General features: G+C 36.4%; 1 protein-coding gene across 1 annotated transcript in view; it reads left to right on the top strand.

Moving 5' to 3' along the window:
- The window catches only part of GRAP2 (GRB2 related adaptor protein 2), a 31,519-nt gene extending 5,919 nt beyond the window's left edge, over nt 1–25,600 (top strand). The window contains exons 3-7 of the mRNA XM_070947252.1: nt 1,976–2,095; nt 6,603–6,789; nt 18,347–18,469; nt 21,567–21,683; nt 25,424–25,600. Of these exons, the coding sequence (XP_070803353.1) occupies nt 1,976–2,095; nt 6,603–6,789; nt 18,347–18,469; nt 21,567–21,683; nt 25,424–25,600 (724 nt within the window). The remainder of the gene's footprint in view (nt 1–1,975; nt 2,096–6,602; nt 6,790–18,346; nt 18,470–21,566; nt 21,684–25,423) is intronic.
- Nucleotides 25,601–26,305: the final 705 nt, after the last annotated feature.

Raw genomic sequence — 26,305 nt, 5'->3', positions numbered from 1 at the left:
GGTGTCATGAGTAGGAATCTCAGGGCTCATTATGTGTAATTTTTAAAATGCTAAATAACCTGGATTTCATACTGACTAACCTCAATTTGGACTCACAATTCCTGGATGCACTAAAGTAAGAGCTAAGGCAGGTTCAGTAACCAACCCTTGGAAATGGGCAGCCTGTAGTTATTTAAAGGAAAACCATGGCTGTGAAGAATTTTTGGACTTGTGCTTGCTTGAAACCTGACTGGAAGCTCACAGAAAGTGATATCTGACCTCTGAAAATAATTGGCATTAAAAAAATTGGATACTATAAATTTCTTTCCAGAACTTTTGCCCTGGCTATTAGACCTTCATGGTTGAAAGCTCTCCTTTTGGGAGCCACTGAAGGAAACCTTTTCTGCTGTCCTTATCAATTTACACCAGAAAAATTAAAAGCACCCATCTGATCAATTTTTAATCTTTTGCCAATAACAAATATGTCCCACCCACATATTTAGGCAAAAGGGGGGGATTGTAGGAAGTTAGCACCTACCCCTCTCCTAGAAGAATGAAATATTCTAGGAAATATTAAAAAGGCAGAATATTATACCTCCCTGGATGAGAAAAGGAGAAACATGCTCTTGGAAAGCAGCCCCCCGCTTTTGCTAATAGCCCCAGAAAGACTGGTGCCAACCTATCTACAAGACAAAAGGCTGGGCCAGCTTATCTACAATACAAAAGACCTTCACCCTCAAGCCATGATAGGATTAGCCTTCACTCAAGATCCAAACCAGGACAAAGCCATTAAGCCATAATAGGAATTGTCCAAAGCCCCTTCATTACATCATCACCCAGCAAGATTCAACCAGCCCTGGGACTCAAGACAACCTATAAAGTTGGGTTGCCTGCATGGCCCCATGGGAGTCTGACAACCAATCAGAGTACATTTCTTACACAGGAACAGGAAGCTCCAAGGTGGGGCCCAAGAGAGGGTATAAATCTCTCTCCCTTTCTTACCCATGTGCTCATTTTGCCCAGGACCTCTAACCATGTGGTTCTGCCCATCATTAAACCATCTTTCCAAATAGCCTCCATGTTTCCAGTGTCTTTCTCCCCACTTGGAACTGAACCCAGATGGACATTTGTTCCAACACTTGTTTTTTTAAAAAGGTGTTCTATCAATTGGGATGTGGAAGTAGCAGAAACAAGGATGGTTTGCAGTAACAGTGAATAGTGTTGGTATAAGTTAGATTTAAGTACAAATGTTTCTTTCCTCTTATGCGCTGCTTTTAAAATTTTTGCTTATGGCTTTATAGTCATTTCTGTGTTTTGCATAAAGTTCTTATTCTTTCAAAAATTTGTATGATAGATTTATGACTGCATGTGTGGGTGTGTGAGTGTATCTATATCTATAGATATAGATAATATAGATAATCAAATGTTTTTTTTTAATTTCATATGTACAAATGAACATGGACACCATATGCATACTCTTTTCTTTTGACCTTCTGCTCTGCAGGCACTCTGGGATTCCTGTCAAAACAAAACAAAATAAAACAAAATAAAATCTACTTCATTTTAAATTAAGTTGATCAGTTGTTTCTCTTAGAAGTGCCTGTCCTTTAGTTTATCGCATTAGGATGATTTAGGTTTATCAATATGAGCCTTGTCAACTGTTATTATTTATTTAGTTCTTTTCATATAGACTTAATTTTCTTCTAATAACGATATATATTCAGAGGGATGGGTATGACACATTTCCTTTTTTGCATTCTGAATGGCAAAAACACTTTGAATTTTGACAGGAGCTCCCATTATTTTGTGCTGGATTGGTAGAAACAAATTAGAAAGGGATGATAATGATGGTGGTGGTGGTGGGTGATGATGATGATTGTGTTGTTTCAGAATGAATTTTGAGGCATTCTTATCCTTGTATATTTTAAAAATCTGGCTTACTCTCTCTCAGATTGATTTTCCATTATAGTTACTTATGATGTGCTGCTTTTGACAGCTGGTTCCAAGAGAGAGTATCCCGCCACATGGCTGAGACGATGCTCAGGGATAAAGGAGTTGGTGCTTTCATAGTCCGAGCTAGTCAGAACTCCCCAGGAGATTTCTCTATCTCTGTCAGGTAAGTTTCCTCCTCTCTTTCTCCCATATGGGAAACATGGACATTGGGAAGCAGAGGACTTTATTTTATAGTTATCTTAAAACAAGTGTTATGTTCCATGTGTGCAAAAGCCATTTGTTAATTTCAAGGTATGCTCGGTATCATCATAATGGCCTCCGGATGACCTGCAACAGTTGTTTTTTCAATCTAGCTTTTCAAATATATTAATCTTCCAGTTTGGAAAAGGCTGTTTACAAAACTTACTAATAAAATCCAATACATTTTAATTGAGTAGTAAGTATGCATTACTTATTGAGAAGTCATTCACTCAATGGAGTTTCCCTTAAGTAAAGATATATAGGATTTTACCAAAAATACCAAAAGCAGATACAAAACAATCCTAAATCAGAAAAACAGTTCAAAACAAACAGGTGGGAAGCTGTTACAAATATTTTAAAACTAAATCTTTCCATGAATTTACCTGCATTAATCTATTGCAGACAATGTAATATAGATTCTATTCAATTTGTTATATTAAATATATATAGTGATTTAACTTTTATTCCTTTATTGCAAGAAACATCCTGTATTGGCAGGATACTCTCTAATTTGCCAGAGGCAGAATGCAATTTTTAGGTGGAGATTAAACACAGACTAGGAAAATGAACATTACATTGCATGTAAAATAATTTACAAGAACCAATTTGGTGTAGTGGTTAAGGCAACCAGACTAGAAACTGGGAGACTCTGAATTCTAGTGCTGCCTTAGGCATGAAACCATTTTTTCCAGGAGAATATGGGCGACAGTGGAAAGCCACTTCTGATAAACATTGCCAAGAAAACTGTAAGGACTAGTTCAGGTGGCCTCCAGGAGTTAAAAACTGACTTGAAGGCACAAACCCAGTAGTAATAGTAATAAAAATTCACTAAGACCATTCACAAAGCATGAGTAATTGTATCACAAACATTCTAGGTTGGTACCTGTAGAGGAATAAAAAGCTATTATCTAAACTCACACTTTTGAAAATGCCAGAAAGTAGTTTTTCACTGTCAAAATGGCTGAGTAAATAATTTATCAGTGGCAATACTGTAATGTTATTAATTCAGATTTATACATGATCACAGTGCTTACTTCTAGGGCTATCACATCAGGACTACAAAAATCCAAACAACCACCAGATAACTGTGAAAATGTCTTTGTTCCCATTTAGTGAGCTTCCAGATTTTTGCAGTCCACATTTAGTAGGCTTATTATTTCAAATAGATAGAGCTTGATAAAGTGGATTTACCCCTGTCTTTGTGAAACCAGTGGGGTGGAAATTACCTATACCTATTTCAGACTGGAACAGCTGAAAGGCCCAACAAGGAAAATTTGAGAGAATGAAGATTCTTTACATCAAGCAAATACTGCCCAATAATTCCATATTTAACTAGGTGCTTGACTGAATTATGTTTATGGATGGTTTGAAGCTGCGAAACTTTATTATTTTTACAAATATCTCAAGGTAGAGAACATATCCAACACACCTTCCTCCTATTTTCTCCACAACGTGAGTTGGGCTGAGAGAGTGTGTGACAGGCCCAAAGCCACCCAGCTGGCTTTCATGGCTGAGGCAGGTCTTAAAATCACTGTCTCCCACTTTCTGGCCTGGTGCCTTAACCACTAGACTGGCTGATGCCCTGCTATGTTATGCAAGTGTCAGTCAAAAAAATATATAAAGGAACAACAAAAAGGAAGAAGCTATCATCATGGTTTCATAAACTTATGAGATCGAACTTCCAGGATTTCAGACAGAACATTTTTTTCATGAACTAAGTTTTAAAGTCTTTCAAATGTTCCCAAACATGATCAATAATACTGTGAAGCAATTCTTTTTCCTTCCATAAATGACTTTTCTTGTATAAAGATAAAATGCACAGAAACAAGGGCATACTTCCAAGTCTAAAAAGGTGATGTGCATTTTACAATGTTATTTATTTCTACTTAATATGATGTTTGAACCTACCCATTCAACCTTAGACCTGTATGAAGCTCAAGCTACTATAACTTTTTAAAATCATAGTTAAAAAACAAAAGCATCTTAGCATCATTACAAAGTCAAATAATTAAATCCTCATGTGGAAGCAGAGGGCTACTGTAACCCAGCTGCAAAAATCAAGATGACCACAAAATGGCAACAGAGAAATTATCATTTTTTCAGAGTCTAATTCTTTTCTGCCATCTAGTGGTCGTCTAGATTTCTGTTGTCCAAATCTTACCCAAATAACTTGCTATAAATTTGTATAAGATTTAATTAAGAAAATGGAATGAATGGTCAAATCATTTTAGGCAACATTTTTGGAAGTGGCTTATCATGGCTGCTTCTTAGGGCTGAGAGTGTGACCTGAGGCCATTCAGCTGCCTTTGTACCTAAGGCACACTAGAATTCAGATCGCCCCAGTCCTTGTACAGAGTTTTACTTACTACAGAAAAATGAAGAATAAATGAAGTTCCCACAAAAATAATGAGTATTTCCCTCAAATATAAACAAAAATAAACAAAAAATGCAGAGGTGCATCTGCTAGACTCCCAACTTTCTTTCTTTCTTTCTTTTTAATTATTATTTTTATAACACAATATAACAGTACAAAACATACAACATTTATAAACGCACTCTCTTTACAGCTATTGCATGGTGATCTTCTTTGTTATTCACAATTTCCCCTTCTTTCTCTTTATATTATTCTGATTTACTACTTGTCCCCGACATTTTAATTACTATATATATACAATATATTTCTCTCATTCATATCTATTTCCTATTTTTATACTTTAACCTCTCCTTTCTGTCTTTTTTAACATTTCTATTTTTCTCACCTAATTTTCTTCTTCATTTTTCCTTCCCTCCAACCACTTATACCACTTGTGCCAAGTCCTATTGTATTCTGTATCCTCTTTTTCTTTAAGTTCTTTTGTCAGTTTATCCATCTTGGCACATTCCAAGATTTTTTTTATTAACTCGTCTTCAGATGGTACATTTTCTTTCTTCCAATTCTGGACTCCCAACTTTCATTCACCACATACTTTCATAGTGGATTAGACTAAACAATCAGATCTTGACTGCTGTCCTAAAGCTTAAGAAGACAGGAGCAGACTGGATCTTCAAGGGAAACAATTCCAAAGAATGGGGGCAGCACTCTAGAATGACTATTTTCAAGACCCTGTCAGATACCGATTGGATAAACAACATCCAAACTGTCAGTCTGAGAGAGATAGGTGGTTAAGAAGTGTGGGATATAAATAAATAAAAATTACCTGAGTGGGGAACACAACTTCATTCAAAGTCAAAAATTGTATTTCCTTGGGATTGTTAGGTCTATAAATCCAAAGTTACTCCTTCTTGGAAGGATTCAGTAAAAATCTGTTCTGCTCTATCTAAACCAATTCAATGCACCTGGCATGAGGGCAAGATGTATAGCTGGGTATCATCACTCATGCTAAATAGCAATAGCACTTAGACTTATATACCACTTCAGTCAAGGGTGGGTTCTACTTACCTCCACTACCGGTTAGCAACAGGAGCACGGTGTACGCTTTTGCGCATGCGCAGAAGCTTCTGTACATGTGCAGATTGTTCATGATGACATCTGGGCAGGTGGGCAGAGCCTCCCGCCACCGTTACTACCAGTTCGCAAGAACCTGACCGAACCGGGAGCAACCCACCACTGACTTCAGTGCTTTACAGCCCTCTTTAAGCGGTTTTAGAGAATCCGCATATTGTCCCCAACAACCTGGGTCCTCATTTTACCCTAGAAGGATGGAAGGCTGAGTCAACCTTGAGCCTAGTGAGATTCAAACTGTCGAACTGCTGGCAGCCAGCAGCCAGCAGAAATAGCCTGTAGTACTGCATTCTAACCACTGCGCCACCACAGCTCTAATGGATGATTTCCCCAAGTGGTTTCATATAGATGATAAAGAGGAATGGAGAGAGTAGAGAGCCATGAGGTGCTGAACAAAATAGAGTCTTCTGAGCAGATCTTTCCTCTCTACCCAACACCAATTGAGGAGTTGACTATCACCTTTAAGATCCTAACTAGCTTAGACCTCAGTTACCTGAGAAAATGTCTTTTTTGTATATAACCTCATTAATCCATCTCCAGAATCAGACCCACCAGCTCCTCTAGTGGTGACTTGAGATTGGACCTTCCCAGTCATCATCCCCAGATTGTGGAATATTCGGTGTGAAGATATTAGGCTTCTATAGACCTTTCTTTTCTACTAGGCTTTCAATAATTTAATCATCAATAACTTTAATACATTTAGTGCATTTAAAATGTTAAAACATAAACCATCTGGACCCATTTATGAAGAATGATATAGAATAATAATTATATGTATTTTTATATGTATTTTCACAAATAATTCAAATAATGTTTTTCATCTAAAGCATGCCAATTTGTAAAAGTTAATACAGAGTACAAATAGAATAATGCAACTTTAAAATTAGATTGGATTGCCAAATGTTTTGTATTCTCCCTTGGTATTCAGGCATGAAGAGGATGTCCAGCATTTTAAAGTGATGAAGGACACAAACAGCAATTATTTTCTATGGAGTGAAAAGTTTCAGTCACTAAATAAACTTGTGGAGTATTACAAGAATGTCTCCATCTCCAAAAACAAACAGATTTTTCTGAGAGAAGAAACCAAGAAAGGATCACAAGTAAACCTTAGAGAGGTCAGTTTTTATGATAGAGTAGAAGGAAAAAAATGTAATTCAGTAAGGTTTGTAAGCCAGTAAGGTGACTTTTGCCATGAAATTAGCCACCCCATCAACTTTTTCCATTGTTTCTAGTTGGTTCTTCCTCTTTTCCTCAATTTTTTATAGAAGCCTTAACACAGGGCTCCCCAGTGGCATTAAATTAAATGACACTTGGACTGTGGCATTCAGTTTTGGACACCACAATACAAAAAAAGATGATGAGGCTCTAGAAAGAATTCAGAGAAGAGCAACAAAGATGTTTAGGGGACTGGAGGCTAAAACATATGATGAGCAGTTCTGTCTAGTCTAACAAAGAGAAAAACTAGGCCAGGTATGATACCAATCTTCCAGTACTTGAAGAACTGTCACAGTGAAGAGGGGGTCAGCCTATTCTCCAAAGCACCTGAGGGTAGGACAAGAAGTAACAGATGGAAGCTTAAAAAGAGAAATCCAACCTAGAATTAAAGAGAAATTTCCTGAGAGTGAGAACAATTAATCAGTGGAACAGCTTGCCTCCAGAAGTTGTGGGTGCTCCATCACTGGAGGTTTTTAAGAAGAGATTGGACAGCCATTTGTCCAGAACAGTATATGAACTCCTGTTCAAGCAGAGGGTTGGACTAGAAGATCTCCAGGATCCCTTCCAACTCTGGTGTTCTGTATACTTATGTGAAGCAATGGATTGTAGGAGGTTCCAAAAATGATGTATTAATACCAATTACAGGAACTATGTGGTTACAGCTATTTGAAAAAAAGGCAAATGATATGTCAGATTATTTTGTTAACTATTTGAGTGAAACAAACAACAAATTCAGACTCCCTTTGGCAGCAGAATACAGAAACATTCATTGGCAATAATAAGCAAAACAAAATATCACAAAATCCAAAAGGGAAAATGCTGTTTCATAGACCTATGTGTTGTTATGACCTCTTTGGTCAGCCAGCATTGACTGGGACCTATGACAACCTAGAAATAGAGATCTAAAGAAAACCCACACAGAGAGGCCAATACCTGCTGTGACTCCCACCAATCATATCAGAACATTTCCTCACAGGGCAGAAAATATCCACACTCCAGCGAGACCCAAAAGAAGGAAAACAGGCACCTAAGGACAGCTCTTAAAACCCGTGGGTATCCAAATTGGGTCTTTATTAAATCAGTGTCTGGATTCAATATAAAATGGAAGACAGACTTGGTACTCAGAGTCAAAAGAATAATCTGGTCATTCTTTACACAGCTAGTGTATCAGAGATGCTAAAATAGATATTTGGAAAACATCACATAGCAGTGTTTTTCAAGCCTACCAACACATTGAGACAGAAGCTTATCTACCCTAAAGAGTGAACACGAAAACATAAGAAGAGTAATGATATGTATACAATCCAGCACAGTGAGCTCTACATTGGAGAAATCAAGCAGCCTTTACACAAGAGGATGGCCTGGAACAGGAGAAGCAATACCACAAGATCAGAATCAAAACGGTACACCTTCATTTAGAAGACAAAGGATACTCTTTTGAGGACAATAATGTTCACATTTTGGATAGGGAAGATAGTTGGTTTGAGAGAGAATTGGAGAAATCTACTTATGCCAAAGTGGAAAATCTTTTCCTCGACAGAGGTGGAGGCCTCAGATACAACCTGTCCCCCATTTTTTATGCTGCACTTTCATCAGTTCCAGGAAGATTAAGACATCTTCACAGGCTCACCAGGTTCACCACACTTAATGACCCACCTAGGGTAAAGGACTTTGGAGTTGGTACATTTACATCCCAATGACTCTTTGCCTATTCACCTAATGAGCCTATCCATATTAGATGACAAATGAAATCTCCCTGGAAGACATATATAGGGCCACCCCCAACCAACTTGCTCAGGCTGAAGAAGCTACTTAAATGAGCAGTGAATTGCTTTGAACCAATAAGAAAAGAAATCCAGTTGTCATAACTCAACTTCCAGATTCCCTGCTTGCTATTCTTTCCCTCTAAGAAAAAGGGCCTTGACCAGAGGTGGGTTTCAGCAGGTTCTGACCAGTTCTGGAGAACCGGTAGCAGAAATTTTGAGTAGTTTGGAGAACCAGTAATAAAAATTCTGACTGGCCCCACCCCCATCTATTCTCTGCCTCCCAAGTCCCCCCTGATCAGGAGGAAATGTGGATTTTGCAGTAACCTTCCCCTGGATTGGGGATGGAATGGAGATTTTACGATATCCTTCCCCTGGAGTGGGGTGGGAATGGAGATTTTATGGTATCCTTCCCCTGCCATGCCCACCAAGCCATGCCATGCCCACCAAGCCATACCCACAGAACCGGTAGTAAAAAATGTTGAAACCCACCACTGGCCTTGACCATTCAAATTGCATTGCTGGCAATAACGGGGAAATGAAACAATCCTATAATGCAAACTCCTTGTCTTGTAGTATAAAGGCATGTGACTAGAGGTTTTACGCCTTCCTTTCCCATTTTGGGAGACAGATCATTTTGATAAGAGATGAACTAAACCAGAACTGCATTATTTATAAACAATAAGAATCCTTTTTAATTTTAAAAATAAAAAATGCAAACTTTCATTGTTTAACAAGTTGGATCTGGTTTGATGAAATCAACTGTCAATGTAATGCACTATGTTGATCACAAGATGTCATTCTTCTGTTCTCTGTTTTCTTTTTTTTAATGATGATAATTAATCGCCGAGCTAGACAGAAGTTTGTTTGGATTTGACATTTTTTCCTAGGATCTGGGTTAGGCATTTGATGTTGTTAAAGCTATTGGCACAAGATGTAAGATGTTCCAAATAAGGCTGACTTTTTCAATTGATTGATGGTGATTTTGTCAATGCCAACAGTGTTCAAGTGATGTCTAGATGTTTTGGGATTTTACTATTGGCATTAACTTTGCTTTATTTTGCCACAGTTGTTTTATATCTATTTGCAGGTCTTTGTATTTTGTGATTTTCTCCTGTTCTTTCTCTTCTATTCTGCTGTTTCCAGGTATTGCCATGTCCACTATCTAGACGTCTTGTCTTTCTTATCAACAATTGTTAAAACTGTGATGTTATTTTCTGTTTGAAGTCTAAAGTCCCAGAGCATCTTAACTTCTTCATTTTATATTACTTTGTCTATTTTGTAGTCCCACTAGTTCTTGCTTTCAACCAAACGTTATTTGACACAAGATGGGCAGCAAATAAATTTAATAATAGCACTTAATACTAGCAATAGCACTTAGACTTATATGGCAATTCAACCATGCTTTAAAGCCCTCTCTAAGTGGTTTACAGAGTCGGTATATTGCCCCCAACAATCTGGGTCCCATTTTACCAACCTCAGAAGGATGGAAGACTGAGTCAACCTTGAGCCCCTGAGAATCGAACTGCCAAACTGCTGGCAGCTGGCAGTCAGCAGAAGTATCCTGAAGTAATGCATTCGAACCACCGTGCTATCACAGCTCTATAAATAATAAATAAATATTTCTTGCAGATATTCCAATGCACAATTGTTGCTATGTCGTTATGCCATCGTTTGTAGTCACTCTGTGTGATCTTGCAACAGCAGACTAGACTTCTTCGGTTTCTTTGAAGATGCAGTATTTGCTGTCTTTTGCTATCTACTCGATTCTGGCTTTGTTCTTAAGGTTTGGTCTTGTGCACCCCCCCCCTGAATTAGCCCCACTGTCTCTTTCTTCAACTTTCCTGCTCTTAGCCATTGCCAGCCTGTTGCTATCTGCTTTGCATGTGAGTTTTATTTGTGTGTTCCCCCTGTAATACTTTGTCTTTATTATTTGTTCACAACAATGTGAAGTCACAGCTGCCAATTCTTTAGCTGGTGTTGGCCGTCATTTGTACTGAGTCCTTTCCAAGAACTTAGAATGTCATAATAATGTATCACTGTTGTATATGTGCAGATCCAAGCAGTGTAACCTTCTGCAATTGACAGATGAAAATTTTGAAAATGCACAGACTCTATAAGTGTCATCCAAGATTTTTTCGGTGTGCAAGTATGTCAGTAACTGCTGGAATTGCCATGGCCAGTTTATACCATAATCTTTCAGTTTCAATTTCCAGATCTTGAAAAAATATTTTGTGATCTTCTCCAATTGTTTATTTTCCATTCTACTATCTCTTGGAAATTGCTACATCAATTATCCATATTTTCATCTTTCCACCAGTTAAATCTGGGGGGGGGAGAGAACCCGCAATATTTTAACCTACTCGTTGTCAATTACTTTTTCCACTCTGTGTTCCCATCAATAATTCATTACTAGCACATGATAATTTTTACAGATATTCCAGTGAAACATTCTGTCAACTGTGTTATGTAGCTGTTTATAATCAGTTTGTGCAATCTTCTTGCACAAGCTGAGTTTATGATCTGTTTCTTCTTTGCACACTCTGCACACACTGCACTTTGAATTATTTTCCATTCTGACCTTGTTTGCATTGGTACAAATAGCTTGCTCTTGAGCAGTTAAGATCAAGGTTTCAATTTCAGAACATCTATATAAAAGAAAGGTGAGATTTTATTAGCATTTTTTGGTAGCCAAGATTCGTTTTCTTCAAAATCAATAAAAATGGAATCATACCAATGACAAAAAGGGTGATAATAAATCACTCTGGAAGAGTGTTGATAAACCCATACTTTTTGTTTCCAATAATTCTGTCTTCCACTGCTTCATTATTTTTCCATAAACATCCTTAATGTTTGTACAGATGCCAGTTTCCAAACATTTGATGATTCAACTATGTGAAATGAATCAAATGCCATTTTATAGTCAATACAGAGCAAAAGCCAGTTAAACTGGGTTGGGTTTTTTTTTTTTGTTTTTGCCTTTTGTAATTCTCCAATATCATTTTATTAATCAGAAGTTGATCATTTGTACCTCTGCTTTTTCTTTTATTTCTTTTATGTTCCGCCTGAAGTATGTTATTTTCTCCTAAATAATATTGGATGTTGTCTGTTATTATCCCTATGAGTAATTTAAACATTGTAGGCAAGCATGTTATTGATCTATCATTTCCCTTTTGAGTCTTTTTGAATCAAATAAGTTTTGCCAGATAAGTTATTAACCACTTGTTGATGTTTCCTTTATGCAAGGCTTCATTAAGCTATTTAGCTATAATTGAATGTAAGCTACTCAGCTGTTTGGGTCAAAAGCAATGCAATTAATCATTTCCAGGATATATCCAGTTTTTAATCAGTTTCACTTAATGTTTAACCATTTCTGCTATTATTGTTAGGTTTTCCATTTGAATTTTACTAAATTTAGCTTCACATTTTTTCTCCATCCAGCATTTTTATTATAGTCTTTTTGAGTTTCACGTGGATTTTGGATTGTTTCCTTTTTCTTTGGTTTTCCACTTTCAGAATTTCTTTTGCCATTTATACTTCGGTAGAATCATCTCTGGTTTGATTAAATAGCTGATTTTGCTTAAATTGAATGATCCATGCCTCGTCGCATTCAATTTTTCCCTGCTATTGCTGTTATTTGTTGCTTTTGCTTTCCAAAGCTTCTTCAATTTTTCTGATGCTAAGTCAATATTTTATATTAGGCTTGTCTTAATCATTACATTCTTCAATTTTAGTTCTTTTGTGTTCTTTAAATTACTCACATCTGATCTTAATTTCTGTATCTTGGACTCCAGTCTGATCTTCCACTTTGAGATTGAACATGATTTTGGTTTTGGTGTTCTAATTCTGATACCCAGTTCTTCTATAACCACCACAGTTGTACAGCTGGCAAGCTGGTTGGTCTGTTCAATATATGTTTTTTTAATCCTTGCATGCATTTAATTCATATCCTTTATTACTGCTGTCAGTTCTTTTGGGGACACGATTTTCAATGCTGGCAATCTTTGTCTTTCTGCTAGTAATTCTGCATGTGCCATAATTTTCTCTTTTAATTCTTCTCAAGGTATCCGTTCAGTTTAGAATAACAGAGTTGGAAAGGGATCTTGGAGGTCAGTGCTGGCCTGTATGGATTGTGTGGTTATTAATTCTCTTAGTTATTGTTTCTGTAGTTCATATAAGTTTTTTTTTTCTTTATATTAGCAATTATTTTTATCTGAGTTTCTTCTGCTGTTGTACTATTTTTGGAGGGAATTCCATTTTCACCATTTTTCTGAATCTCTTCCAGTTCTGCATCCCAGAATATTTTATTCCTGGTAATGAATCACCTTTGATCTGTTTATTAATGTTCAGTGATATTTGAGTCTGGACAAATGTGACTCTTGCTGACCAAGGTGATGACTGATCCAGTATAAGATTCTTTTCTGTTTTCTTGCCATATTAAATGGGCTGATGGATACATTTAGTCTGATTCTTCCATTAAGACTTGTTTGGCATGAATGACCCTTCTAGTAGAATACTGTCAACGTAGCTCTCAATCTTATGACAGTATCACAAGCCCCTCCCTTATTATTGTATTAAAAGAAGAAAATACTAAGATCTTCTGGAACATATCCAATATATCCTTCCAGGCTGTTATAAAGCATATAATTACTGGATAGAGATGTAAGAATAATGGATTTTTGCCCATACTGCTAACAGTTTAAAATTTAAAGTACATTCAGCCTAAAATATTTACTGATTTCTTAGGAGACAGCCTGGACCCCAAAACAATATTTTCTGCTTCTTTTCCTGAACCTCCCAAACTTTTGGGAGTAATTCCAACCAGAATGGTCGAAGAGATGTTTGTATTTAAACATTTATTTGCAATCATAGGTTTTAGCAAAAATTGAGATGTTGGACACATACAGAGAGAAAGATCTTTCCCAGCCAGGCATAACAATATTTTGCTCCATTTATCTGAGATTCTGCTTCTAATTTTTAAAGAACATCACATGTTCTCTATGACAGTGAGATACTGGGAGAATCTTACCACAGCTGAGCCCAAAATTTTTGTTGTTAAGTGAGAAATTTGTTAAGTGAGTTTTGCCCCCTTTTACAACTTTTCTTGCCACATTTGTTAAGTGAATCACTGCAGTTGTTAAATTAGAAACATGATTATTAATTGAATCTGGTTTTCCCATTGGATTTGCTTGTCAGAAGTTCTCAAAAGAGGATCACATGACTCTGGGACACTGCAACTGTCATATATTTGAGTCAGTTGTCAAGCATCTGAATGTAAATCACATGACCATGGGCATGCTACAATGGCCATAAATGTGAAAAATGATTATAAGTCACTTTTTTTCAGTGTTGTTGTAATTTAGAATGGTCACTAAACGATCTGTTGTAAGTCGAGGACTACTTGTAAATGCATATTTATTCAGACTTAGATTCTTGCATTTAGATTGGCTGGGCGGCTGCAGTATTATAATTCAGGCTGACTATTTAAGCCATGATAGGGGCAGAAAAAGTATGTTATGAGAGCTTATATCAAATAGTATCAGATTCTAGTCCATGAAATATTCTTTGAATTTATGTTCAACTACTGTTAGATATGTTTGTCAGAAATACAAACCAACTATTTATACCCATGAACAGTTTGAAAGAGAGCCTGGGGCTGGTTGTAGGACAGATGCAGGAGTATAATCTAAACTGTCTAGATTATTTGTATGTATTCTTTCCATACAACAGAATGTCTTAAAATAGCTACAGAACTAAGGTGTAAGACAAAGATTAATTGCTCTAGCAGGTCTGTCAAACTGACGGCCCGCAGCCCGGATAAGTCACACACAGGCTACCTCCACTCCAGCTCCATAAAGGCAAAAAACATCACGATACGTCATGATTTGGCCCGTGATGCAATCGAGTTTAACAGCCGTGCTCTAGAGCTACAGTAAGCAGATTGCGTCAAATCAGCATTTCATGCTGATAATTTCTGGTCCAATCCTTCGTACCTCTTGTTAGAAAACTCAGGCAGTTGATGATGGGAAACACATGTGTCTGAGCACTGGAAAACCATTGTCACAGTAAACAATACTAGCCAGATACACAGCTTGACTTCATATATGGGAAGGCAATTTTCTCTGTTCCTGGGGAGTTGCTTTGGCATTCCATTCCACTAGTAAGTAGTTGAAGATCTCAAGTCATTCTCAGGAAGAAGTTTCAGGGACTATACAGATTGACAAAACACAACTTTGATTCTCTGGGTGGAACAAAACTGAATTAAAAAAAATTGTAGGTTAATGTTAGTTCCTTTAATTAGACTGCTTCAAAGGAAAGATGGGATAGAAATCAGATAAAATGAATAAATGAGTGCAATTATTTATTTGTGTTGAGTATGAAAGATTAAAAAAAAAACCCCAGGGAAACCAATGTGATGTAGCAGGATTACGCAACATGGGAACTTTCAGCAAAATAAAAGGGAAGGAAGTCACATATACTATATGACAGAAGAGAGTAAAGGAACACAGTGATTCATAAATACATTAAAAGAATAATGGAATGCTGAAATTGACCTTTAGAAAAAAGGGTTTCTGATCTTTATCTTAACATACAAAGTATACTTCCACCTGGAAAAAAAATCATAGTGGAAGACGTCATTTGTATTTATTCATAAAGCAATCCACCTAAATATACAAAGAAAGATTTGAGGTTTGCAACAAAAGCGTGTGTTTCAGCATACTGATTCCTAAAGCATAAAAGGAAAACGAAAATAGGTTATTTTGGAAAGATTCCAGATTATTATTTTAACTCATGCTAGAAAGACTGGTTCCAGTCATTCAATGAAGTAAATAAGTTTACCCAGGACACAACTCTTTTTTTTAAAAGAAAAAGAAAAAAAAAGAAAGTCCTAGGAGAGAATCCAATATAAATTAGAATGCATATTCTGAATTCTGCTTTAATGTTTTGTTCTCTTTCTTAATACCTTTTTATTACAAAGAAAAGAAATTATTCAGTGTTTTAGACATAAAATCTCTGTGGTTTTGAATTATTTACCAGCATTATAAAAATCCCTTTTTTAGTAATTAGCCATGAACTTATATTCATATAAATGGATGCCAACAGGTTTAAGCACCAAAGTGAAATCAGGCATAAAACATGACTGAAAGGCTTATAAAGCTAAAGAAATCCAAATCAACAAAAAGTTGGGATCTTCAATTCCATTATTTGCAGAATGGCATAAAGTGTACCCTGTTTCCCCCAAAATAAGACATCCCCTGATAATAAGCCCAATCGGGCTTTTAAGCACATGGCAATAAGGCCAAGCGCTTATTTCAGGGTTCAAAAAAAATATAAGACAGGGTCTTCCTTCCGGGAAAACACGGTAGGAATTTGTAGAGCCACTCTCTCAGTTTGTAAGATTAACAGAGATGTCTAAACATAAAGTGCATGAGCTTAGAAAAAAACAGCTTCTGGGATTGTGCTGGAAAGAGCATGATTTAAAAGAAAATAACGCAACCATTACACAATGTGTTTTGAGACATGTTTCCGTTTTATATGGACATTGCAGCAAGTTGCTACATGAAATAAGTAGTTCCTTTTTAATTAAAAAAGCAATTCATAAATATATGTGCTATGAATACACAAATATTTGATTTTAAAGATAAAATAGTTATGCAACTCTGTAAGCAGATACTTTTTTGTAATATATGCAGTTCAGTTGAAACTGAATATTTTTATTGTTGCTTTGGTAAACCTCACTGCTTGCTGTCAATTTCAGATGATAGTAATGTAGGGTTACCATATTTGAGTAGCAAAACTCCAGATAGCCTCTAGATGGAAATAAAAATAAACAACCTTTCTGTTGCCAAAACTAATGATCATTTCAATTCTTGCAACCCAGATAAGGAAGTTTTAACAAATGGATTCACAATATTTCACAATACAGCTGTCAAGTGTGGGAAATTACACAGGCAGTTCAAGTTAATATATAGGTTTATTGCAAGCTTAAGCTTTTTACAAGAATCTAAACTACTAACAGTCAAAGCAAATTGGGGGTAGATAAGAGTCAACAGAATTCAAGCTGGGCTGGGTTTAGATCTCTTGTGGGCGCAAAAGGACTCAAGACTGATGATCCATTTGACCCCTCTTCCTTCCATGGGCTCAGCCTGGTCATTTCCTAAAACAGCTTTCCAAATTATTTTAGGGCAGGCTTCAAATGACATGAGTATATTCTGTGTGATTGTTATATATAATATGAATAAAGATTCTAGTCAATTAGTATTTAAGTAACTTCTTTATGTAAAGCAGAGGTTTAAAAAATGATCCCTCTGTGGGTGTGTCTGTGTGTGATCCTTGCAAATGAAAATATTATATATAAATATTATATAAATATATTTATTATATTTATTAAAAGGGGCACAAGCTGGTAATTTGAGCACAAAGAAGAATCCAGGAAGGTTTTTTTTTTTTTAGCAAAGTAAAAACAATGTTCTTAAATGAAACAAGAAAGCTACCAATAGTTAAAGAACAATTCATCAAGCCATAATGTAGAACAGGAAATGGGGTAGAAGAATAACATAAAGAAAGGAGGGGAAAAGATCAGCAGGTAAAGTAGTAGAAGGGAAATCCTTTATGATTTGTCAAATGCTATCCTCCAGACAGGGATATATTCAGTTGCAAGTACTACCATCCAATATTTGCTATAAATATTGAATTTTCTTCAAAGAATCTTATTTATCTTCAGCTTCCCTTTATACTCTGAAGCCAAATTTGCCCATGATTTCCAGATGTTATTTTAATTCCAGCTTTAGCATTCTAGTTGCCAGGAATTAGTGTGACTATTTATTTAAATACTTGTGGGCAAGGTTCTCATGTCATCACAGAATTAATTTCTATTCCCTTAGCATGTGTAGTTAGAGTATAGACATGGATCACTGTCATTTTGATTTTCTTGCCTTTGACTCAGACTGAGATCTTGCTATCATTTTTTATTGTAACCTAAACAAATATCAATAATAATGACAGCTACTCCAGTGTCACTCTCATTTTTCTTGTTTGCAGTGGATATATTGTTCCTCTGATGAGAAGTGACCCATTCCAGTCCATTTCAATTGACTGATTCCCAGAAAATCAATGTTCAATCTTGACATTTTTACTTGGACACCATCAAGCTGCCTTGATTCATGGTTCTGACATTCCACGTAAAGAATATGTAAGGGTATACATATTTTTGCAGCCTTGAATTTTTCCTTTGGGAAAGTAATATGCTGCAAAGGAGAACACCACTCTCAAATATAATATTTTATTTCCAAGAATGTTTCTGGATCTCAAAGTCCCAAAAATGTCTTAGAAAGTAAAAAAGTAATGAAGAACTGCAGCTCAGATTTTTGTTTGGAAGGGAAAACACAGAAAGCCTCTTGAAATGCTAGAAATAGCATAGTTACCTCAATGGTTTGCTTACTGATAAATGGGACTAGTCACATTAATACAGCTTTTTAAAAAGCTTTTCGAGTCCACAAAAATTTATGCTATAGCAAACCAGTTTCTTACCTTACTCTTTGTTGCTTTTTGTTGAATCATAGATTCATGTGTTGGTGACTCTGGGAAAACATACCAAAAAAAATATAATTTGAAAAACAAGGGACATTATTTTTGGGAAGGACTACTTATGAATAAATATGCAGTGTAACAGGGAAAACTTGTTTCTTTCCAGGAACCATGTGATAAGAACCAATATAAAAAGGAGCAGGAAGCACTCCATCCATCAATAAAAGATGCAAGACCATCAGAGCCCAATAAATATGAGGATCCTTTTGCATCTTGGCATCATAAGCAGGTAATACAATGATCAGTGGTAGGCAAAAAATAGATCTAGTTCTATGTGATATATCAAGAAGGATTTGTTTCTCAGAATTTTTAACAATAATAACAATAAAAATGATTAGCTATCATGAACTTATCTACAGTAGATATGTTTCAATCAGTTTTCAGTTGGGATTTGGCACCGAGATACCCTTGGTTACCTTTACTGATGACCTCTTGTAGAGCCAGAATAGAGATGATGCATCCATCCTGCTGTTTTTTTTAATCTTTCAGCAGTTTTTAACACCACTAACCATAGTATCCTTATGAACCATCTTGCTGAGCACATTGTAAGCCGCCCTGAGTCTCCGGAGAAGGGCGGCATATAAATCAAATTTAAAAAAAAAAACCATCTGCAAGGACACCATTTTATGATTACTCTCATCCTTCTTTCATGGTTAGCTCCAGTCAGTGTTAGCAAGCAAGAAAAGGTTGTCCCCTAGACCCTATGATGTGAGGTGACCTTAACATTGTCCGTTCTTGTTTAATGTCTGCATGAAGCCATTAGAAGAGGGGTCTGATGTTCAGTATCATCATCCCTATGTTGATGATACCCAGTTATATCTTTTAACTTTAGACTGGCCAAATGAGGCTCTTGACTACTTGGAAACTATACAGGCCTGGTTGGGGAGCTCTGGTGGCACAGTAGACTAAAGCACTGTTATTAACACCAGCTGCCTGTAATTACTGCAAGTTCAAATCTCACCAGGCTCAAGGTTGACTCAGCCTTCCATCCTTTCTAAAGTAGGTAAAATGAGGACCCAGATTGTGTGGGCAATAAGCTGACTTTGTTTAAATATACAAAAAGTATGAAGGCTATTGCTTAACGCATTGTTAGCTGCCCTAAGTCTCCAGAGAAGGGCAGCATATAAATCAAATAAAAAAAAAAACCTGAGTGATTCAATCCTACAAAGCCTGAGTAGCTGTGGATTTTAGGAATCCAAGGACTTTCCGTCTATACTCTTGGATGGAGAAGCACTTCCCTGCTCAAGAATGATGCACAATCTGAAGATCTTTTTGAAATTACAGCTTGAAAAGAAGTGGCAGCTATGGCCAAGGGAGGCTTCCCTCAGCTCCATCTTCTGGATCAGGAGGCCCTTCAGACAGACAGTCATGCCCTAGTCACCTGAAGACTTGACTACTGCAATGTATTTTACAAGAAAACTATTCAGAAGCTTCGGGTGATCCAGAACATAAATGTTTGTGGGTTGATGGGCATGCCTCAGTATGACTATATGACACCTTTGTTCTACAAGCTGTGCTGATGGCTGGTCTGTTTTGTCCCATAAAAGCCTTGCAGATCTGGTTGTTCTCCCCGGCCTTGCTGTGAAATAGATGGGGCCGCTTGAGAGTGTTTGCTATTTTTGTTTTCTGTTTATATTGTATCCAGATAACCTCATCTGGGGTTTGTACAGGCTTTTTTGTTACTGTTTGTAAACTACCCAGAATTAGTTGGAGTTGGCAGCGTCCAATTTGATTTAAATAAATAAAATTAAGTTTAATTAAAGTTTATGATAAATAGAAATGGATTTTTGTGTTTATAAACTATGAGCTCCTTTCAGCTTAGCTAGTTTCTTAGTTCAGAATTATTCTACATGTATTTCTTAGACATTTGGTTCCTGATTTTAAGACTTTAAGTAGATGCCTATTGATCTCTTATGTTCTATAGGAGGATAGACATGATGAACAATGGCCCAAACTGATATACAAACGTAATCAGGTTCTCAATCTTTAGGTATTTTATAATTTTTAGGCATAACATTGCCAATGCAGAGCTTTGTTCAAAAATAAAACATTTTTGAACATTTGAACATTTCCTTTTTGAATTTTTTCTATCTTATTTTTGTGATGTTTATAGTAATGATGCATATAAATAAAATTCAGAGTGTCTTGGCTTGTTATCCTGCTGCCATGCTCCTCCTCCAGCTTCTGGATTTTCATTGGGGCATTTTCCTCCTTGCTGAAGCATAAAGAGAACCTTTGGTTTCATCTCCTTCATTTGCCGTGGTCTTGGGTTTGGTCATAGTTTCTCCTCTCTTAGGTGGAACATGCTTGGTCATGGCCTCAGTTGGGGGTGCAAGTAGTTGGCTGCTCAGTGACCCTTCTACCTCAACAGAAACACTCCACTGGGTGTTCTTTGAAGCTCGACTCTTCCGTGCTCACCTTCAGGAGTTCCTTCTTTCTGGTGCTCCACCCGTTCACAAGCTTCAGTTCTGGCTTTGCATTACTGCATTACACTTGACTTTTAATAAAACTATATCTTTCTCAACAGATGGAGCAAAGGATCGTTTCTATTTAGTTTAAACTGTGGCAGGTCTGACATTAAGCCAGAACTGAGAATTGTGTGTCAAAATTCCTAAGTTCAACTTTTCCCTTCCTTGACCTCCTCCCATTACTCACCCCCATGTAACCAATCAAGTTCCAGCAGAATATTTTCATGACAGTCAAAGCACAAGTTGGTATGCAGCTGGTATGCCAGGTGACCCTGAAGCAGTGTCTTGAAGAGATACAGCACTTACTTTCATTTTCCCCCTTGCCCGCCTCCCTCTCCACAGTTCATAGCATTAACTGTAAGAGAAGACTTGCAAAGTCAGGGGGAGGAGTCAAGAAAGGAATCAATTTATAGTCTCTACGCAGTTACAAGAGAACAAATCCAATCCCCCTTGAATGCTGTTGAACTTTCTCTAGTTTAACCCAGGTGCAAATGTTAGTTTGAAAAAAAATGTGTGCATATACTTGAGCAATAAATCAATAATTTTGAACCTTTTGCATGTGGACTAGGTTCTTTGAGCCTGATATTAACTCATATGACATTTTAAACAATTTGGTTTAAAAAATAAAGTTGGTATCGTTGAGGTTAAATTGTTGTCCTATCCTTGAAATACCTGTCATTCGATATTGTTATTAATAATTCTAACAATAAATAGAATGTAACTAACCCTGTCACTACAATATATAAAAATCACTACGTTTACTGCAATAGCTATTAATATTAATAGGTGTTCATGAAAATTTGAATTACATGTTGGATCATAGTCATAGCGGTAATGTTATATTTTTTTACTTCATAGAATAGACATGGCAGAAGCTTGGATATTCAAGATCGGCCTAAGGGCCCAAAGGATTGTAAAGAACTAAGTGCAACATCTATGTTCCGGAGACACACTGATCCAGCACAACAAGTACAGGTACTGTACACTCATCTTTTTTTTGAGAGAGAAAATTTAGTTTGACAGGTAATACAGCTCAACTTTTATTTTTTAAAAAAATAGATGAATTTAATTTTTCTATGTATGTCACTGGAAGAGAAAAATGACATTAAGCAAAATGGAAAGCTTAGGAGAGGCTCTCAGGAACTTCCAAAATGGCAAAGAAACAGCAATACTTAATGTGATGGGAGGTATTTAATAATTTCAATATTGAAGTAATTTAAATAATTGATGGGTATACATTTTAATTATATTATTTTAATTCATTTTACGTGTAAATAAAGTCAATCTTAGTTATTGTCTTTTTTTTTTTATTGCAAAAGTTTTACAATTACATTTTCACCCCTTTTTTCCCCCCCACCACCCTCCCCCAAACTTCCCAACCTCCCTAACCCTCCCTAACCCTACCCTCCCCCCGGACTTCCCTATATTATGCTCATATCTGGTAAAAAAAAATAAAAAAAACCCTTAATATAAAACTTGTGTAAAAACTTGAACCCCTCCCTCCCCTTTATAATTTTTCTTTTTACCCTCATTACATTAAAATATTTCTAATACATTATTTTCAAATAAAAGCTATGTGATACTTTCTAGTTTGATATTTGTTCTGAACATATTCTATCCACTTTTTCCATTCCCATTCATAAGTCTCTTGTGAGCAATCTTTTAAGTATGCTGAAATCTTCGCCATCTCTGCAAAACTGGCCATCTTCAAAGTCCATTCCTCAATAGTGGGCAAGGCTTCATTTTTCCAATATTTACCTATCAACAATCTTTTCCCATGTTTCCAACATCACTGGTTCTTCAAAATTTTGTGCCCACTTAATCATACAATCTTTAACTAATTCAGTTTCTGAATCCCTTTCTAACAAAACATTATAAAGCCTTTTGATATGCATTGGACCTTTCTCTTTTATATGTCTAACCAATTCTTCCTCGTGCAACATAATACCAGTTTTTTGGTCCTCCTTCCATCTCAATTGTAATTGATTATATTGTAACCAAGTTAGATTAATCCCTTCGTCCAACAGTGTCTGCAATGTCTTCAGCTGCCATCTGCCCGCATCTGTAAAAAGAACCTCTTTGTATAAAAACCCCCCGAGTGACATTATATTTGTATTCCACAAAATATGACCAAGATCCAGCCATAGCGGTATTTTATAATCCCATTTGAATCGGTGCTTCTTCCAAACTCTCATCAAAGAGTCTCTAAGTATGTGGCTTTTAAATACTTTATCAACTTTGTCATCATAAAATAAGTAGGCATGCCATCCAAATTCAAGATCAAAACTTTCTGCATTCAATATTCCAGTCTTTTTCCTTCCAAACCAATCACTTGTTAAAGTTAAAGCTGCTGCATCATAATATAACTGTAGGTTTGGAAGTTTAAGACCTCCTCTTTCTGGAACATCTTGCATAATTTTCAATTTCACTCTCGGCTTTTTCTCGTTCCAGACGAACTTATTCACTCCAGTTTGCCAAACTTTCAATTGTTTATCACTTTTAAGCACCGGAATCATTTGAAACAAAAAAAGAAATCTTGGCAAAATGTTCATCTTAACTGCTGCTATTCTTCCAAGTAGAGACAGCTGCAGTTTTTTCCAAGTCTCCATGTCTTTCTGCACCTCTCGCCACAACACCTCATAATTATTTTGAAACAATTTCATGTTTGATTCTGCAACCTGAACTCCTAGATATTTTACCTTTGGTACAATCTCAAAACCTGCCCTCCTTTCAAGCTCATGTTTACGATCTTGTGTCATGTTTTTAACTATCATTTTAGTCTTTTTTGGATTCAATCTAAAACCTGAAACTTTACCATAGTCTTGTATAATGTCCTTCATCAGGATTATTGATTCCATTGGCTGTGATAGGGTAACAACCAGATCATCTGCAAATGCCTTTATTCTGTAATCCTCTTGCCTAATCATTATACCTTTCAAGATATTAGAGTCCCGTATTGTATTTAGCAAGACTTCTAGTGTTAAACTAAATAAAAGTGGGGATAGCGGACATCCCTCCCTTAGTTATTGTCTTGATCCCACACACTATCTTTTGGTGGAACCCAGTACAGTTCTTAAATAACAAGCACAGCCTTCAACCCAGAAGTAGCTGGGTGCGTGTATCATGACCTTTGGTTTATAACATATTATGGTACCTATGAAAACCAAGAAACCTAAAGACAACTTTGTGGTTTCTGTCAATTAACTTTGTTAATTAGAACAAGTAGAGGTAGCCCTTGACGTACAACAGTTCGTTTAGTGACCATTTGAAGTTACGGCACTGAAAAAAGTGACTTATGACCGTTTTTCACGCTTATGACTGTTGCAGCATCCCCATGGTCATGTGATCAAAATTCGGATGCTTGGCAACTGGTTCATATTTATGATGGTTGCAGTGTTCCAGGGTTATGAGATTACCGATACCTTTTATGATCTTTTGATAAGCAAAGCCAATGGAGAAGCAAGATTCACTTAAAAACCATGTTACTAACTTAACAACTGCAGTGATTCACTTAACAACTGTGGCAAGAAAGGTTGTAAAGTGGGGCAAAACTCACTTAACAAACTTTTCACTTAGCAACAGAAATTTGGTGCTCAATTGTGGTTGATGACTACCTATAGTCGTAAGCATCCTGATAACAAATCTATCAGTTACTCTCCTTCCCTGTCCAAAAATGATGGAAAACATCATTCTGGCAGCCATGACAGTGATTGAAGCTCTACCTATTTTTTATGTGTGCTGTGATTTCTTTTACCACAATCTGTGGATCCCTCTGCTGGAATTCTTTGGTAAAGTCTTAGTTTTTATTTTTACAACAAATCTACATATCAGTACATTTTGTATGCTTAAGTGCCAGTCCACCTTGCTAGGAGAAGCCTTGCAACTGACATACTATAAAGCAAAATGCCAATGTTTTATAATCTTTAGAAGAATCAGAGTGTGGGTATGGATAGGCATAAAGCAAGACACATAGAAAGCTAAGAAATTAAATTCTGTACTGTTTATTATTATGACAGTCCAGTGTAAAATATAATTACAATTATTCTAGTGACTAAACATTTATGTACATAGTAACCAAGCATCTGTATACTTCCATTAAAGCTATACTAATAGAAATTATTGAAACCTCTGCTCTTATACTGTCTTTTCTGAACTGTTGTTTTTTCTTTCTCTACACACTTGTTTAACTACAGCATGGCCCACCTATATTTTCTTAGCCTACTTAGATAGAGTAGGCCATAATCCATCCTACTTATGGCATAATCTGTTTTTTTCTCCTTAACCCACTCTTTCCCAGCATCAGAACTATACTGACTCACTCCACCTCAATTTTATCTGCTCTGGATTTTTCTATACTTTTTCCTTCAAAATCTACATGCTAGTGTTCAGGTCATTCTAAAGAGTTTAGACTTTTTTCTTTTTCTGTAACTGCCTGTGTTCTCAAAATTACAAGGGCATCCTGGCACAGTCATCAGAAATTTAAAAAATTAGAAATATGGAACACAAAACAGGCAGCTTGGGTATGAAAATAATCTGAGTTTTTTTTAAGGGAAAACATTGAGGGGGTGGAGAAATGAACAATTTATGAGGTGGATAAGGTACAACATCTCTACATTACAAGAAGTTAGGTCATTATGATTTGGTGATAGCAAATTTCACTATAAACTCTAAGATTTGTATTTGTGGCTAATGCATTTCTTTCTCTTTATTGCTAGAGGCCAAAATGGGTCCGGGCCTTGTATGATTTTGAGGCGGCAGAGGACGATGAGCTAGGATTCTGTACCGGAGACGTCATAGAAGTCCTTGACAACTCTGATGAACATTGGTGGAAAGGCTGTTTGCATGGAATGTTTGGACTCTTTCCTGCCAACTACGTGCAGCCAATGAAGTAATAAATTGTCACTGTTTCTCATGGGGGTTTAATAAGAATGTGCCATTGTATAAATAGAAGATACTCTTAAAATGTCTGCTTAATGTTTGTAGCTCCACAATCTTAACTATTATTAATTATTGTTCAAACATACCACCTCCTTTGCAGTTCACATGTTCAGGAAGCACTGAGCTATGGACAGCTTTGATTTGTTTGAAACATTATAGCAGAAACGTCCTTTTTGGAGCACTGTCTCAACTCTTAAATTCATTCAGTACTTTTAAAATTTTAGAAAGTAGATTAAAATATATAGGTAGTCCTCAACTTACAACCATAACTGAGCCCAAAATTTCTATTGCTAACAAGACCGTTGTTAAGTGCATTTTGCCCCATTTTATGACCTTTCTTGCCACAGTCATTAAGTGAATCACTGGAGTTGTTAAGTTAGTAACATGGTTGCTAAGTAAACCTGGTTTCTTCACTGACTTTGCTTGCCAGAAGGTTCCAAAAGGTGATCACACAAGCCTAGCAACCATCATAAATAGAACCAGTTGCCAAGCAACTGAATTTTGATCACGTATCTGTGGGGATGCTGCAACAGTCGTAAATGTGAAAAACAATCATAAGTCCCTTTTTTCAGTGCCATTGTAACTTCAAACAGTCACTAAATGATCTGTTGTAAGTAAAAAACTACCTATATTTAATTGTACAAATGTACATGCAGAAC

This window comes from Pituophis catenifer, unplaced genomic scaffold (genome assembly GCF_029215685.1).
Source record: "Pituophis catenifer annectens isolate HBS135680 unplaced genomic scaffold, rPitCat1.0.hap2 SCAF_7, whole genome shotgun sequence".
Classification (NCBI taxonomy): domain Eukaryota; kingdom Metazoa; phylum Chordata; class Lepidosauria; order Squamata; family Colubridae; genus Pituophis; species Pituophis catenifer.
The sequence above is the reverse complement of the archived record's forward strand: the minus strand, read 5'-3'. Positions and strand labels throughout refer to the sequence as shown.